The sequence below is a fragment of the Pomacea canaliculata genome, linkage group LG7 (genome assembly GCF_003073045.1).
Source record: "Pomacea canaliculata isolate SZHN2017 linkage group LG7, ASM307304v1, whole genome shotgun sequence".
Classification (NCBI taxonomy): Eukaryota; Metazoa; Mollusca; class Gastropoda; order Architaenioglossa; family Ampullariidae; genus Pomacea; species Pomacea canaliculata.
Window position 1 is genome coordinate 18,665,675 of NC_037596.1, and position 15,717 is coordinate 18,681,391.

The 15,717-nt window shown below is 44.4% G+C and overlaps 1 protein-coding gene across 2 annotated transcripts in view; it reads right to left on the bottom strand.

The window, feature by feature from the left end:
- The window catches only part of LOC112568945, a 197,683-nt gene that overhangs the window by 64,838 nt on the left and 117,128 nt on the right, over positions 1–15,717 (bottom strand). The window contains exons 1-2 of one of the 2 annotated variants that reach the window (XM_025246531.1): positions 3,218–3,570; positions 2,032–2,376 (exon numbers count right to left, since the gene is read on the bottom strand). The exons of the other annotated variant lie outside the window; for it this stretch is intronic. Of the exons in view, the coding sequence (XP_025102316.1) occupies positions 2,032–2,376; positions 3,218–3,287 (415 nt within the window). The 5' untranslated portion in view covers positions 3,288–3,570. Of the gene's footprint in view, positions 1–2,031; positions 2,377–3,217; positions 3,571–15,717 lie in introns of those variants that run through there. 2 annotated transcript variants of the gene reach the window in all.

The window sequence follows — 15,717 nt, forward strand, 5'->3', positions numbered from 1 at the left end:
TTTGAAATAGCAATATTTCTGTCAAAATTACATGCAGCGACAGAATAGAAAAATATCGAAATTAGGTAGCACCACGCTGAAACTGCATTTTCGTTGCATCTTAAAATATATTCATTAGTATGTCTAAATTAATTAGTGTGTATACATTAGTCTATATGTGTGTTGCTATGTTGCTCTGTGTCTGTGTGCGTGTCTCCACAGCTGTAATTTGCTTCACTGGAAGCTGGCTTCTCGACACAAAGGGATGTACGAGTGGACAGCTCTGGGCAAACCTTACTTTCTGATCCCATATCAAAGGGAGGGTACTGAGGACGATCAGGAAGCCTGTCCACAGGTGACCTTCCCTCACTCCGCACGCAACTGTCACGTTCACTGTTTTCGCCCCCTCCACCTGATGTAGCCACCCTCCTCCTCCTCCTCCCCACCGACCAACTGTCACGTGCACTCTTCTCGCCCCCACTAACTGATGTAACCCTCCCTCTCCTCCTCCCCACCACCAACTGGCCTGTGATGACACAAATCAGAAGGTAATCGTGTGTGCACTGGGCTTATAAACACGTTTAACCATGTCCTAGAAACGCTCATTACCACTGCTGGCAGAAAAAAATCATTTATCGCCATCGTAGCACACCATCGTGTCTTCTTGTCACGTGAGCGGAGAGCTCACAGGGGGAGACAAGCGCGTTACTGTGTTGGGTGGAATGGCAGATCCTCTCGATCACACTTGGTGATATGGAAACATGGGGCAGTCAGTGGTGCGTGACTGGTGTGACTGAGTAATTACTGGCGACCACGAGTAACAGAACCACAGAGTGCAGTGTGTACTCGGGTGTGTGTACACCTGCAGCTGCGCACAATATTCTGTGATCTAGTTTATTAACACTGTAAACACTACACAATAGTGTTGCAATTCTGTGTATGTTCCGTACAACTGAAATACCATATACATGTATGTCAGTATAATCAGTATGCAATAATCAGCTTAATAACAATGTCGATCGGAGAAAAGCCTTTCATCACGTGACCGTCAATATGGCATCTGACCCGAAAGTCTGTGATAAACATACCGTCAGTTAAACATTTCAGAGTTAGTTACCATCCCTTCTCACGAGCAGGTAAACAAACAAGAACTATACAAGTGAAGCCGTGCACGTTGTATTCTCCAATGTTAGCACACAGGTACCCAGGGTGTACACCTGGCATGACATGCATTACCTGTGAGCAGATCTGTACACATAGTCTTTATGTAAACATATCCTCCTGTATAAACATTTATCTACTTATGTACACACATTGATATGTTGGAATGATTATGTAATCTGTTGATCTATTATATATATACACACACGCAGTATAGGCTAGTAGGTTGTCTTGAGACAGCTTATAGTGCAAACACCTAGCCAGTGGTGCAAATGGCATTGTGGGAAGCTGAGTACACGTCATCCAGTCCCTTGCACGTGCAGAAATGTCAGGCACACCAGCTGACAACATACCAGACAGGGTTGTAAACCTCGTTTGTAAGTTGGAGCATGTGAACACAAGCTTGCAAGTTTGAACGTATGAACACAAGCTTGCACGTGTGAACAGCCATGAAAAGAAGACAGGAAAGATGGAGAGAGAGAAAGAAGAATGAGAGGAAAGCGGGTTTGAGGAGGGTTGGGGTGGGGTCTCCAGGGAAACCGCCCGATCATCAGGTCGGGAGAAGGGAGCCCCCTTATCAAGATGGCTACCGACCAAGGCCGACAACTGCGGCCACCAGTGGATCAATACTGCGGCCCGCCTATGGGACTAATCGACAGGGAAATTACCATTCCGTCATCAAAAGACCAAATTATCTTTTTTTTCCCCAGCGGCGCTTAAGCGGCGAGAGTAAGAAGCGGATGCGGTGAGGGTACCTGATGGGAGTGGGGCGGGTGGTAGCCAGAGATCCACCCGGACTAATTTAGCGTACAGACTCTACCTGCCCGACCGAAGTCGCCTTGGGACCTGCAGGGGGCGAGGGTAGACGTGAAAATGTCTGCGTATACTTACTTAAACGCCGGACAGCCACACTCCATGATCGGATGTGGACTCGCCCGCTGCCTACAAACCCGGTGACGTTACATCCATACTCTCTGCTCTCCCCTTCCCGCAAGTCCACCACCAGCGACGACAACCGCGTGCGTCTGGGGTCGGTTTCGTCGATGAAACAGGCAGAAAACCCACCGCCTGCTGTCATGCACTCTTCGTCAGCGAGATTGACGGAGGCCAAGAGCCCGTCGTCCAGCTTGGTGTACAGGGCCATGGACAGGACCTTGACATTGGCGTCCAGCCCCTGACCCGAGCACGTCACCTCCTGCACGTGCTCAAAGCCCAGAAAGGTGTGCGCGGTCAGTCCTGCACAGATATTTCAGGTGATAACCAGGAACAAGAAAAGATAATCAGGCTGACAACTAGAAACATGCAGCCCACTGCGCGGCACATCGATTGTTTTAAACAGACTTTCCCCTCCTGACATTCCCCAGGGAATCCATAATGTTAGTTCAAGTTTTGTTTTTCCTCTGTGCACTATATTTACTGTATTTGTTTTAGCGACAAGCTGTGTGTGCGGGTGGCATACATTTAACAACACTATTTGGAAAGCCTAACTATATCCAGTATTTACTTGAAAGAGTTTTAGTGATGAAACCTAAATCCTACAGTCAACACTTTACTGATTTTTGGTTATCATAACAAATAGTAATGAGTGGACATGACGAGTGCACTCAGGAGAAATTATCTTCTACAAGATGAAGGCAACAGCCAGAGCGAACGAGGGGGTGAAAGAGATTTGCATACGGGTGTTTCCACCCTTCCTCCCTCTTCCGCTTTCTACCAGGGTTCTTTTTGACACATTATCAATTCATGCATTGCAAATGAAGGCCGGACTTTAACAGGCTTTGTTGATCTGTAAAGGGAGGCAGTCAATCTGTTAAAACAGCCCTCCCCGTACTCAAAAGTAAGAATTCAAAGACATGATTTAGGTTTTCTTACGAGGTCGATATCTGCAAAGATTTGGTGGATTTATTTACCCTCAACCAACAGTTCTCTCTCTCTCTCGTGCCCACTCACTCGCTCTGTGCGCATCAAAGGAGAAGGAAGATCAGCACATCAAAGTAAGAAGATAAATCAAGTCTCGGTTTGATAGAGAAAAGATTGTCTAAGCACCTGCTTGACGGAGGTAAAAGCTTGGCCTTACCTGTGACTGACTGCACCGCCGGAGCCACGACAGCCAGCAGGCTGACAGCTGCCATGTAACGGTCCGCCATTCTGTGGAAGTGGCTGGCCGAGACTACACGCGTCGTTCACTTCATCAACGGCTGGCCGAGACTACACTCACGGCGATGGTGAACCACTCGCCACCTCGCAGCTGCTTCAAGGGAGGAAAGCCGCTTGTTAAGGTCGGCTGGGGGTTACCTCCCTTTTTGTCGCGCAGCCTGCGAGTTCATTTCCTTTGGATGAAAACAGTCTCCACCCTCCTCCCCACACACTCTCCCCCACTCCTCCACTCCGCCAGCAGCCTGATTGTCACTGTATTTACGGACAGCAGTTCAGGGATGTTGTTGGGAGGCAGAAATTTCTGTGACATTTACTGGCTCCTTTTATTTCTCTTTCCGTGTTTAAACGATGTCTTTTCTCTCGCCAGACTGGGTGTGTAGCAGACGTAGCATGGAGTGAACAGGATAATTTCACCTGACCTACTTCTACAACTTTCATTAGCTTACATAGGACAAAGTATAGTTGCAACACCTTTGTTAAATAACCAAGAAACAGAGAAAGAAACCACAGGAATAAAATTCCAGACAGAAGGAGTAGACACATCTTAGAAAAAATGCCAGTGAAAATGCCAACACGAATGTCAGCTAGCAAAGCAAATAAGTGATAATTTTGAAGTAGATTGTGATGATGATAATGATGATGATGATAATGATGAGCACTAAGAGGATGCATTAAAAATTAATGTATCAATTTAACAGATGAAAATATTGGGAGTGCTCAGGATGATCTTGAGAATTTTCGCATGTACATATGATATTCAGCAATACAAAAAGAAAATGCAGAAGAATGTACGCGATATTCTGGAATTTCCAGTTATTAATAACAAGAGACACACACTCTTACACATAAAGTCAGCAATCATCTCGAAGATGACAATATTTAAAAAAAAAAAATCCGAGGAAATATTGCTCGCCGGGTGTGTTTGCCAGCATGCACAACCGTCTTCATGACCTTTTACCAAGCAGAACTCACAGTCTGCTTCTCAACTTTCCAAGCTTACTGACACCATCAAGATGTAGGAAGCAAAGTGAAAGGCAATGAAAAGCAACTGGGAGCCTGACTACAAGTCCCTGGCCCTCTTCACTCGTGTCGCAGACTCGCAGTCAGGCGGATGCCAGACTTGAAAGACGACAGGAGTGGAGAGGCCGGAGGTTCCAGGCAAAGACATTTATCAGCAAAGAGCTTCTACTGCAGCATCTTCAGCCACCTCCATCGATCTTTTATGTAAATTTTCTGTCCTTCCCGCCTTACCCACTCAACCATGCACACCAAACTCACTAAGGCACGCGCATGCATGACACAGGATTCATCATTCAACAAAAAATTAGAAAAAAAAAAAAAAGCAACAAAACAAAACAAAACAAAAGTAAAGCAAACCACACACACACTGGAGATACTAACAAAGAAGACTCCTTTTTTTCTAAAAGCAGAAAGGCTTAGACTGTTCACGAGGCATCGAGCCACCATGTCAGTGTAGACACTAGTACATCTGAAGCAGCCAAAACAAAAACTATTTTTTTGTACTAAGTTATTTAAAAAATTTTTAAACATTTATGGCTATTGTTGTAATTTAATACATTTTGATATGTTAGTGACTAGTGTTGTATTATGTCTCCTACCCTTACCAACTGAGGTATTGAAGATGTTGGACCGAGTCAGACAATGATGGACGGTGTTTGCTACAAAAATGTAAAGGATAAGGAAAAAAAGGAAGAAAAAATATTCCAACAGATTTAAAATATTCAGCTAAGCCCCAGAACAAGGGAAGACAAATTAAGTACACCTAATTTTCGAAGTCAATAGAGAAAACATTCCATGCGTGTAAACGATGAACTAACAATGAAAATTCACCAGGCGTGCAAAGCCAGAGTCAATAATGAAAACACTCCAAGCGTGGACGGCAATAATGTGAAGGTCTCGCTACATCGCCATTAGAGTGTAGACGCTGGTGCAGCCATGCGTGACTTGGTGGTGTTTGCGACAGTTTAATACAGAATTGTTAATACACTCCTGTCGACTGTTCTGGGTTTGCGTGCCTGCTGTCTATCTGTTCAGCTGTTTCTTCTTTTGTCTGAATTTGCGTCAGCAGCAAAGAAGAGAACATTTATTCTAGTTCTGCTGTTATTGTATTGTCTGTGGATATGTCACGAAATGTAACAAACATTTAGTTCCGGCGACTGTAATCTTTGACTAAGTTGTGGTAGTGATATGTTTGCACACACGATGGTCACAGAAAGAAGAGAAGAAAGACAGGGGGAGAGGATGAGAGAAGGAGAAAGGGAGGAGGGTTTCTATTGTCTGCTCCACTGGTCACTGTGCGGCTTTTTCGATCTTCTGTCCGTTCATTGATCTTCCTCGTCTCCCGCGACAAGGACACGACAAGTCGCCCACGGTCGATTTCCTTTGATCTCGTAGGGTGGTTCGTCGACCTTTTGCCCAAACCTCACTCGCTCTGATCATCCATCATGCTCTACGACAATATCTGATCATCCATCAGACCGTGCGGCAAACTTCTCCAACCAACTTTCCGCCATTTCCGAAACGCGTGACATGTTGGAAGTGACATGGCGCCTGGCGGGAAGCCACGGAGACCACAGAACTACACGCATCCCTCATGTCCACAGACTAAACACAGCATAAACTGTGGCTCTGTGGCCATGTAATTCTAAAATAAAAATTAAAAAAAAAAACCTAACACATTCTTCAGCTTTGTCTCGCCATCTTTAAGCTCGGTTTCAGCTTACTATCTTTCGCCCACTTTTATCTCTAAGGTAGCAACAAGGGAGAAACGGAACACCACCCGTGATCTTTTTGTCCCTTGCAATAGAGAAATCTCATTTGTCGCGTCTGCTAGCTCTGATACCCAGGCCAGGCAGGCAAACCAACAAAAATAAGTCTAAATCCCAGACGGATTTTTTTTTTTAAAGTTAACGATAACACTGGAATAAAATGTAAACAGATATTTTTACAGATTAAAAAAAAAAAGATCAATGACAATTTCTATTTTAACATTTATCTTCATGAGATAAGGACAAAATCCTTACTGACAACACAGAAGTTAATACAGCTAATGCCTGCCTTCTCAGCCCCCGCCCAGTGATCAACTTGCGACCGAAGACTTTGCTTGGACGTCTGCTTTATAGCAACAATAATTAACTTATTGCAATAAAATCCACTTTTCAGATAGTCAAATATAGCCTATCAGTATTTATTTCCATATATCGTCCTCTAACCCCGGACATTAAGGTAACGGAATAGGAACGGTTACGAAACCAAGGCAGACAACCACAGACAACCTGCGAACAGCAGCATACGACGGTTATTTCCCTTTAAACTCTTTACCTTCCACTTGTCGCAACACAGTAAGCGTGTGAGATGAAGAGCAAGAAAGAGGCAAGGACATAGAGATAATGAAAGAGACAGAAGATTATATATATAGAGAGAGACGGCAAATAAAGCAGATGGAGTGACAGACAGAGCGATAAGCAACAGATAGACAAAGACGAAGACAGACTGTGAAATACATAGAGAAGGAGAGAGAGAATACATGTACTGAAAAAGAGGCAGAGAGACAGAGAGTGAGAGAGCATGCCTCATCAAACATTTTGGTTGAAAATTCGACCTACACTCCTTCTTTCCTTTCTTTCTTTTTGTATTAAGTCAATGATCTTTACAAGAAGACACGGAACATGACGAGAATAATAAAAACGACCTGTCTACCGAGTTTTTTTTTTTGGCGTGTCAACAAATTAGTTTTCAGGAGAAAGGAAAAAAGTACCAGAAGGATAGCAACAGATCATATATCAACATCTCTCATAACTGAACAGAATTTTCAGTAGGAGGTGAAAGCTAAGCTGCGAAAGGATACCTAACCTTTAGTAACAAAAACAATTGTCAGTAGGAGGTGAAAGCCAAGCAAAGAACCGATATCAGCATCTTTAGCACTAAAAATCTGACATTTCCCCAGAAACTTATAAATTCTAGGTAATGCGATCTCAAAACAAAAAAAGAAGGTCTCTCGTACAAAGAAGAAAATATTGAAATTAGTCAGGACTCACGCAGGCTCTCAACACTTAGGCTCCACGACTCAGTTTTTAACCTGGAACCGGAAGTGACAAAGGAAAGGTTGCAGGAGTATCTCCTAGTAACATCGAGTTCCTCGTTGATGATCAGGTCCTCAGTCGAGTTTTTCGCGAATCCTTCTCGTCGATGAAACAGGACGAGAAGCTGGCAGTTGTAGAGCAACGTTTGGTGGCGACGTTGACGGAGGAGATGGCGTTGTCTGACGCGGAGTAGAGGACAATGAAAACGAGGCTGGCATCTGCCACCAAGCCCTCTCCACTGCACTCCAGTTCCTGCACCACGTCAGTTCCGCCAAAGCGCCTCACCGACAGACCTGCTGGTTGGTAGTGTGGTAGGAAGATGTAAATAACAGACTAATTCAGGTGGAGGAGAAGCTAGCGAAAATTAATTTATAAAAATATTAGTTTAACGTTTCCAAACTTTGCCAATTCTACCTGTCTTACACAGCACGAGTTCTCGCCTTCAGTTAAAACAGTGTGCACTCCATAAAAATCATTTGCAGACTGACAGACTCCATGGCGAATTTCATTCTAATTGTTGAAAAAATAAGCACTACTTTGTACAGCGCACACCTGCAAATTCCTTTTAAATTCAAGGAAAACAATTCTGACAGGACTGCCAATATTGAATCACTCATTTTGCATTGACATTAAACCATAATCATTACTCAGGTAACTGAGGCTTCTCTTTTCTTCTGACAGTCATAGCCAAGAAAAAAGCGATACTAAATAGAAAAAAAAAATTCCAGCGGCTGATAAGGAAGACATTCTTACCAGAGTTATCATCCTGAAGACACAACTTGCCCACGGACTCATCAGAAGGATGAGCAAACTGGACCACCGACCTACAGAATGCATGCCAGTGGTCCACCAACTGACACCAGTGCAACCAGCGGCCCAGCAGCCACACAGAGGAGAAACCAACCGCCATCACAAGAGCTGAGCCACTGGTTCAAGTCTGCATGGAGCTGGCGGCGACAACAGAATCCTTCAGCTGACAGCCAGACGGCCTGTGTGTGTGTTGCTTCCCCTTGTATCATTTGCATTTGAGACCACCTACTCCTCCACCTTCTTTCCCAGCGTGCACCGCGTGCAGGAAGCTGCGTAGTTAAACACTGGAAATGCGACCGCACTGCCATCGCAGGAAATGGTTTGAAAGCAAGGCAGACAATCGCGGTTGCCGCTGGCAGCAACCACAGTGGGTTATTCCCCTTTAATGCTATGTTTAAAAAAAATACAGGAAAAACATCACCTTATACACAGGCAGGGATATCTTTGCCGCTGTTTTTTCCCCATTTCTTTCCCCCTTTCCCCGCCATCCCCCGACCATCCTCTGCACCGCCAGCTTACCGTGGACCTTCTTCCACCATATTCTTTCTGCAGTTAGTGTTTCGAGCCGTGACCAGGAATTATCCGAGTATAAAGCCATGAAACCGCAAGCTAAGACATAACTGCATTCACATTATTAACCACTTTACTGATTACCATAAAGAAAAAAAAGAGAATAAAGGATTGCTTGTCACTCTCACGCTTACGTGCTATTGGAAAACCAGCCAATCACAATCAACATGGCGCGAGTAGCTTTAAAAAATGTAATGAAAGATAAACATGTGTTTAGAAAGAAAAAGCCCACAGAAGTAGCACCATGTCTATATAGTGCATTTCTTTGTTAAGTAATAACACCAGATTCCAAGGGACATGGATATCCTCACATTACAAAAACACTCTCCGCGCTGACACACACTAGACCCCATCACTCCATATTCACCAATCACTTCAAGCCATGTTCAAGCCAGATCACATGTGTGAAAGACTGCGAAGTGTATTGCATTTAATCGATTGTACAAAGACACGTGGCACTTTGCGATTTGTACAGAACAGGAGGACAACAATGAATGTAGAAGCAGCACAGAGATAGCAGCAGTCTCGTATTTGAACAAAGACCACGACTCCTTTGTGAGTGGCTTGCAGTGTGCAGACCCATCATCCCATCCCCCACATCCCCATGTGTTACCATTGCAATGTGTCCGGGATTTAATCCCGAAAAGCGAGCTAGAAAAAGGCTTTTGAATGCAGGCGACATAGTCACATGACAGAAAGCTAGATTTTGTAGGAAATTCCATCCATCAGTAGATGTGGATGGCGCACAAGCATCCATGGAGTAGACACAAACATCTCTGGGAGCCGCCAGGGACAGGGTGGGTCGGTTACAAGCCTCATCACCTAGCTTCCACTATCACTTCCATCCAACTCGGGAACAAACTCGGGCAGAGCGGTCCATTTCATTTTCTACATGGCAAAAGTAATCTGAAGTTGTGCCGACTCAGCCATTCTGTGAGCGCCTTTGGCACTGGCACGTTTCCTGTGTTTATGGATCAATACAGCATCCCTTGTATTCCCAACCACCCTTAAAAACGGCCCGCGCACACACTCAGAAAAAAAAAAAAGGAAGGAAAAGAAAAGAAAAAAAAAAACATGGACAAGAGATTTTGAAAACGATCAATGCGGAGATCGATAGAAGAAACACCAATCCCTGTACTCACCCAGGCTTGTTACTGACAGTGACCAGGAGAGAATTTTCGATCTACCCGACATGAAAGCCGTGGCGTTACATCCATACAACCTCGATTTTCCGCCCTCCGCCTGCAGCACCAGCAGCTTGAGCTTCGACAGGCGGCTGTCGGTGGCGTGAAAAACGCAGGCCGACAACATTGTGCTCGTCAGACAATGACCGGTGGCGATGTTCATCGACGCCAGCAGCTTGTCATCGCTGACGAGGTAAATGGTCAGTGACATCAGGCTCATGGAAGAGTCCAGGGTCTCTCCAGAGCACGTCACTTCCTGTACGTTGTACAAACCTTGAAACGGGGCAACCGACAATCCTGAAAATGGTGGAAATAAATCATTTGTAAGTTTGACAGGACTCCAGGTTAGTCGCTGACATAATGTTGACATATTTATTGCAGACATGGTTTCACCTAAAAGCTCCTGGCTACTACGACTGGGATATCAGAGAGGAGTGATTCAGAACTCAATCTTTTTTCGAGCTAAAAACATTAAAGTTTGAGAATATAACTTAAATTATCCCTTAGAAAGAACGTTGATCTGCCTTTTAAAATGCATTTAGCTGGAAAGTACAATACCCCCGACCACCCAATCTATGGAGGTACACTGGCATTCTGAAGTCAGACAGGGAAGCCTGGGAAAGGTGAGCGTGCGCGACCGGAAGTGGCCGTCAGCTGGACCCTGTGTTTGTATTGCCGCTGCAATCGTTGATTTTCTTTTCTGAATGTTTGACGACATTGTCGATAATGTCGGCACCAAGTTTGCCAGTGCACTTATCAGAATTCTCTGTGGCTGTCAGAGAATTAATGGCCGGCGTCTGCTTCCAATGTGCGGTGGATACAGTTCCGTGTGTTCGCTCCCCAGCAGTTACAACACTAAAAAAATATCTCTTTTTCACCCCATGACCTCTACCCCCTCCTTTTTCTCTTCCTCCTCTCTGATAACTCATTTCCTGTGTGACTTTACTGCGAAATGCGAACTTCCGAAATGTCTATTTATATCCTTTTTAATATTGTCAGTGGGCAAGCTAGCAGAACATTATTTTTTATTTTGTCTTGAAGCTGTCAGCACACTGAACCAGCATAATAAAAATGGGACAAGAAAAATACGCAATACCACAGGAAGGGAGGCAAATAGACAAAAACAGGTAGAAACAGAGACATGGGGAGATAACTATAGACACTAACGTGTGTGGTGATGTCCAGAGGGGGAGAGAGAGATTTGATAGACGCAGAAGCATAACGATGGTTCATAGAGAAACACCTACACAAAGTCAAGGAGAGATAGTTGATATAGAAGATAGGTAGACCGAAGTAAATAGTCGATATAGTAGACAGACAGGGATAGAGACAAAATTGATATTAGAGATAGACAGACGTACATAGTCGATATAGTAGACAGATGTAGGGATGGGGAGATCATTGATATAAAAGATGGACAGTGACAAGGAGAGATAGTTAATACAGAAGAAAGCTAGAGATAGACATAGAGCGATAGTTGATAAACCCACAAATTAAGAGGGATGAGTGGACGCATAAAGATGAGAAAAACAAAGTAGCTATCCCGATCATCTGAACACATGACTACTTACAGAATAAAGAACCAAAAATAAACTCACCAGATTTTGTGTCCGACAGCGTGACGCCTAGAAGGCACAGCAGCAAGAGATCGAAACTCCAAGGAACATGGATGAAAGACACTGCAGCCATTGTAACCACGAGTAACCGGTGCTTCCTGGTGTTGCCTCCACCACACAAAGATGGCCAGCAACCTGGTGCCTCCTGGTGTTGGTCCACCACAGAAAGACCGCCACTACCCAGCGCTCTCTGGTGCTGGTCCACCACACAAAGACCGCAGCTGTCAGCTGTCCAGATCGTCTCGTGTCCAGACGCAGTCTTCTTCTGGATTGGATGCAGCGAAAGTCGCTTTTTTTCCCCTCTCTTTATTTTTCTCACCGGCAGACAGAAGGGCTGTAATTAGCTCCCTCTGTAACTCCTCCAACGGCAGGCCCCGCAAAATATCAAGAGTCTGGCACTGCTAAAAATCTAGTCCTTACTATGAAAATCGATATCGCATCTCCAAAGGTGTGCTCTCTCGCCACAAATAACAGGAACTCTCGTCCTTGCCTCGGTCGCGCGTGAATTGAGTGACTCGAGAGAGAGAGAGAGGGGGGAGGGAGGGGAGTGCTGTAAGCTACCGCGCAGCGTCCGCCATTTATCACACAGCTTTTTCCCTCCGGAACCTCTGCGAACATGGTTCGAAGACGAAGAAAGTTCTCTCAGCCGCCCCATTCATCTTTTCCCCTCCCACCGACATAGGAAACCGCCACGAAGAGCTGATTTCAAGGGGCGTCACTCTTGAAACCCGTTTTTCGATCCCATGCCCCCGGCACTGGCTGAGCGGCAGTCGTTGTAGTCGTGCTGACATGTGACTGAAATGTAGCCCACCGTAGCTGTGGTAGAATCAGCGAGACGAGGAGTGTAGTGGAGTGGAGCCATGTTGCAATGTGCGTGACGAACACGTGTGCACCCAGTGGAACTCTGGGTGAGGAACACATGGGACACAGACGTGTTCAGATGGGACAGACAGGCTGAGATGGGACAGACAGGCTCAGATGGGACAGACAGGCTCAGATGGGACAGACTAGGTCGGTCAGGGTTAGTGAACACGACTATCACTTGCTTTCAGTAGAAGAGCGCGGTACCCGAGTTTCTAGTGCTACCTGCACCGTGCACCCGAATGTCCATCCCAGTGAGTGTTCTTCCACAATCTCACCCGGCTTTTCCATTAGTGACATCGACACCCTCAAACCCAGTCTTGTGACAGAACAAAAGCAATCAGCCAGTGTTGATGGGGGGATCGAGTGGTGATGGTCACACACACAATCACACTCAATCCATCCTTACACAAGGGACATAACTCATACATTCAGCTTCCCGGACTTGCCTCGTATTTACTTGTCGGACAGACCACGTATCGGCTGATGAAGACGAGAAAGATATTTGTTGTCTTGCCTTCAATGCCGGCTGGACATTGTGTCACATAGTATCAAGCTACTGTTTTCATGTTTTCAACCATAATATATTGGTAATCTCACTAAGTGGTTGCTTGCCATCACGTGATGTATCTCAACACTACAGTAATACTATGCAGCCTGTTGATTCTACCTTGTCGTCATAAATCACCTGTCAACTGATGTCGAGATAAGGTAAATCAAACTCCCGCCATGAAAAATGAATCTCCATTAAACAGCATCAGGCATCGAGAGAATATAAAACTATTATCCATTGCTGTCACACCTACCTCTGCACGGAGTACAGATGCCATCCAAGTTGTAAAAGCCCAGACAAGCAAATATTTTTCGACATTTTTAACATTTTAGATAGTCAAGAACGAATTCAAATTTCAAATCATTTTCTTTCAAGTATTAGTGCTCAGAGTAGTGTGTTCAGTAATCTATGTACTTTGTATAGGTTAGCATGAAGGAATAGTTTCCTTCAATCGTTTAGTGATGTCAAGATTTGCTACATAGTGACATAGTTTGACATACCACAAAATGTCCTTTACAAAGTGAATATTCAATGTATGCGTAGACACGACGAGTTAAATCTTATGAATTATGCATTCATTAAGGTGAAAATGTCTCTCGACTTCAAATTCTGTCGTTAATGAAAGAGAAAGATGTAGTTCAATCCTTCCTGGGTCTTGTCCTTTTGACCGCCATGTGCTGGAGGCTAAAGCCCAGCGCGAGAGGAGGGGAGGAGAGTGAGGGAGGAGAAAGTAGAATAGTGAAAGGAGGGGGGAGAGAAGATATGGCGGCAGTCGATTTCCGGAACACTGCCTGCCACACTCCTAGGGCCACGTTTGAGAGCCATCTCGGGAGCCGTTAGTTTACGGTAGTGAACATCCGGGCTCTGAGAGAGGACAAGCAGCCAATCCCTGCAAACTGTCGCATGGGACCGAAGCATCAAGTGGACTGGATGATGCGTCTGGCATCTCCTTCAGCATCACAGCTCTGAGCCTGTGACAACGGGCAGCCTGGAGTCGGCAGCATTACAGTGTAGTACACAGCAGTACAGCAGTACAGCAGTACACAGCAGTACAGCAGGTACAACCTGGCATCGCAGTCACCTTGTCTGATGACAGCTCACCTCGCGAATCACACCTGGACATACTTCTCTGCTACAGAATACGACCCCTTCATGTCCTACCATTGTTACATGTCACAGACTCTATTTATATCTGACCCCTTATCACCTCCTGGATGCCATTTTGTTTCATGTCACAGACTCAGTGACAATTCCATTGTGACATAGAACACCGTGTACAAAAGTACAATAAAGGTATCTCAGTAGCTTCAACAATAATATTTCAGTATGGACACGTTATTTATCCACGTCAACACCATATGTTTGACAGAAGATAGAATTCTGATAAATAAAAGATAGTTGATCAAACAGGCAAACAACAATATATACAAAATCGGTTTTTGCTCTGTATTTAAAAATAATACACAGTACTGTATTTTATCTGTTAACGCAGAGTAACCTTTCTAGAGAACTTCTACCTCCGAGTAATATAATTAGTCTAACGACCTCGGTGTAACTCATTTCATCCAGTGTCGCCGGCAGCTGTCACGTGTCTGTAGATGATGGACAAAGCTTTGTCCACACAGACACTGAGTCTTGCCATGGGATGTGATGGAAGTGTGGGTTAGGAATCGTCTTCCGACGCTTGTGCGTGTAAACAAAACGGTATGAAACAAAAAGACATACAGACAGATAGACAGATAGAACTGATAATATCTCAGCAAAGCAGGTAGATACACTCTATGAATACCTTCAGGGTTTTATGACAGATGGATTAGCCATATATAGATATATAGAGAGAATGTGTTCGTCGTTAAGATCCGCTTTATCAATATTGTTAAGTGAACGTGGGCTAACAGTATAAACACAGACTAAATCCATTTCGACATCTGTAAATGTTAAGGCAGCGGCTTTAATCAGACGACTACTGACACATCCGTGACAAGTATAGTCCACTGACATATCTAGCGACTTATCAAAGGCCTAGTAACACATCACTTGATTAATCTTGTAATAAATACATATGCAGGTCTTATCTCTCTTCATCATTACTTTAAATATATATAAAACACATGCATACGTACAAACATATGTTTACAAAATTCACGAATTTTTAAAGAAATGGTGATTACCAAACGATATCTGCAATCTTGCGTTGTGGAGTTAGTCGAGAGAAAACTAAGAAAAAAAAAATCATAAATGAAAAAACTAAAACATCAAGTATATGCACTCATATACGGGTCGTGCCCTTTGGGTAGAATATATTGTGTGGATGCTTTTATCTCGGCGGATAATAAAACAAACAAACCTTGGAGTTTTCATTATTTCTGATTTCTTAGATGTCAATCAAGGGAAAAATTCTGTGGAAGCTGAAAGAGAGGAAAACATTGTGTTTGCGGCTTTCTCTGATTTCCTCAGCGACAAAAACGAGGCTCGTGTAGGTACGTCATCGCTAAATCGAGGACAACTGCAGACACAACACGAGGCCAAGAAAATTCCCGACAATAAATCTCTGTTGTAGGACCCTGATTACACCCAGACTAGAACTGCACGTGTGTGCCGCGCAAATGAAATATTCATGCTTCCAAGAGATGTTAATTACTTCCGCCAGTTTGCGAATCAATATCTTATTGTATTGGACAATGACGGCAGTGCCACCACTCAGTGTGTTCCTCCCTCCCTCT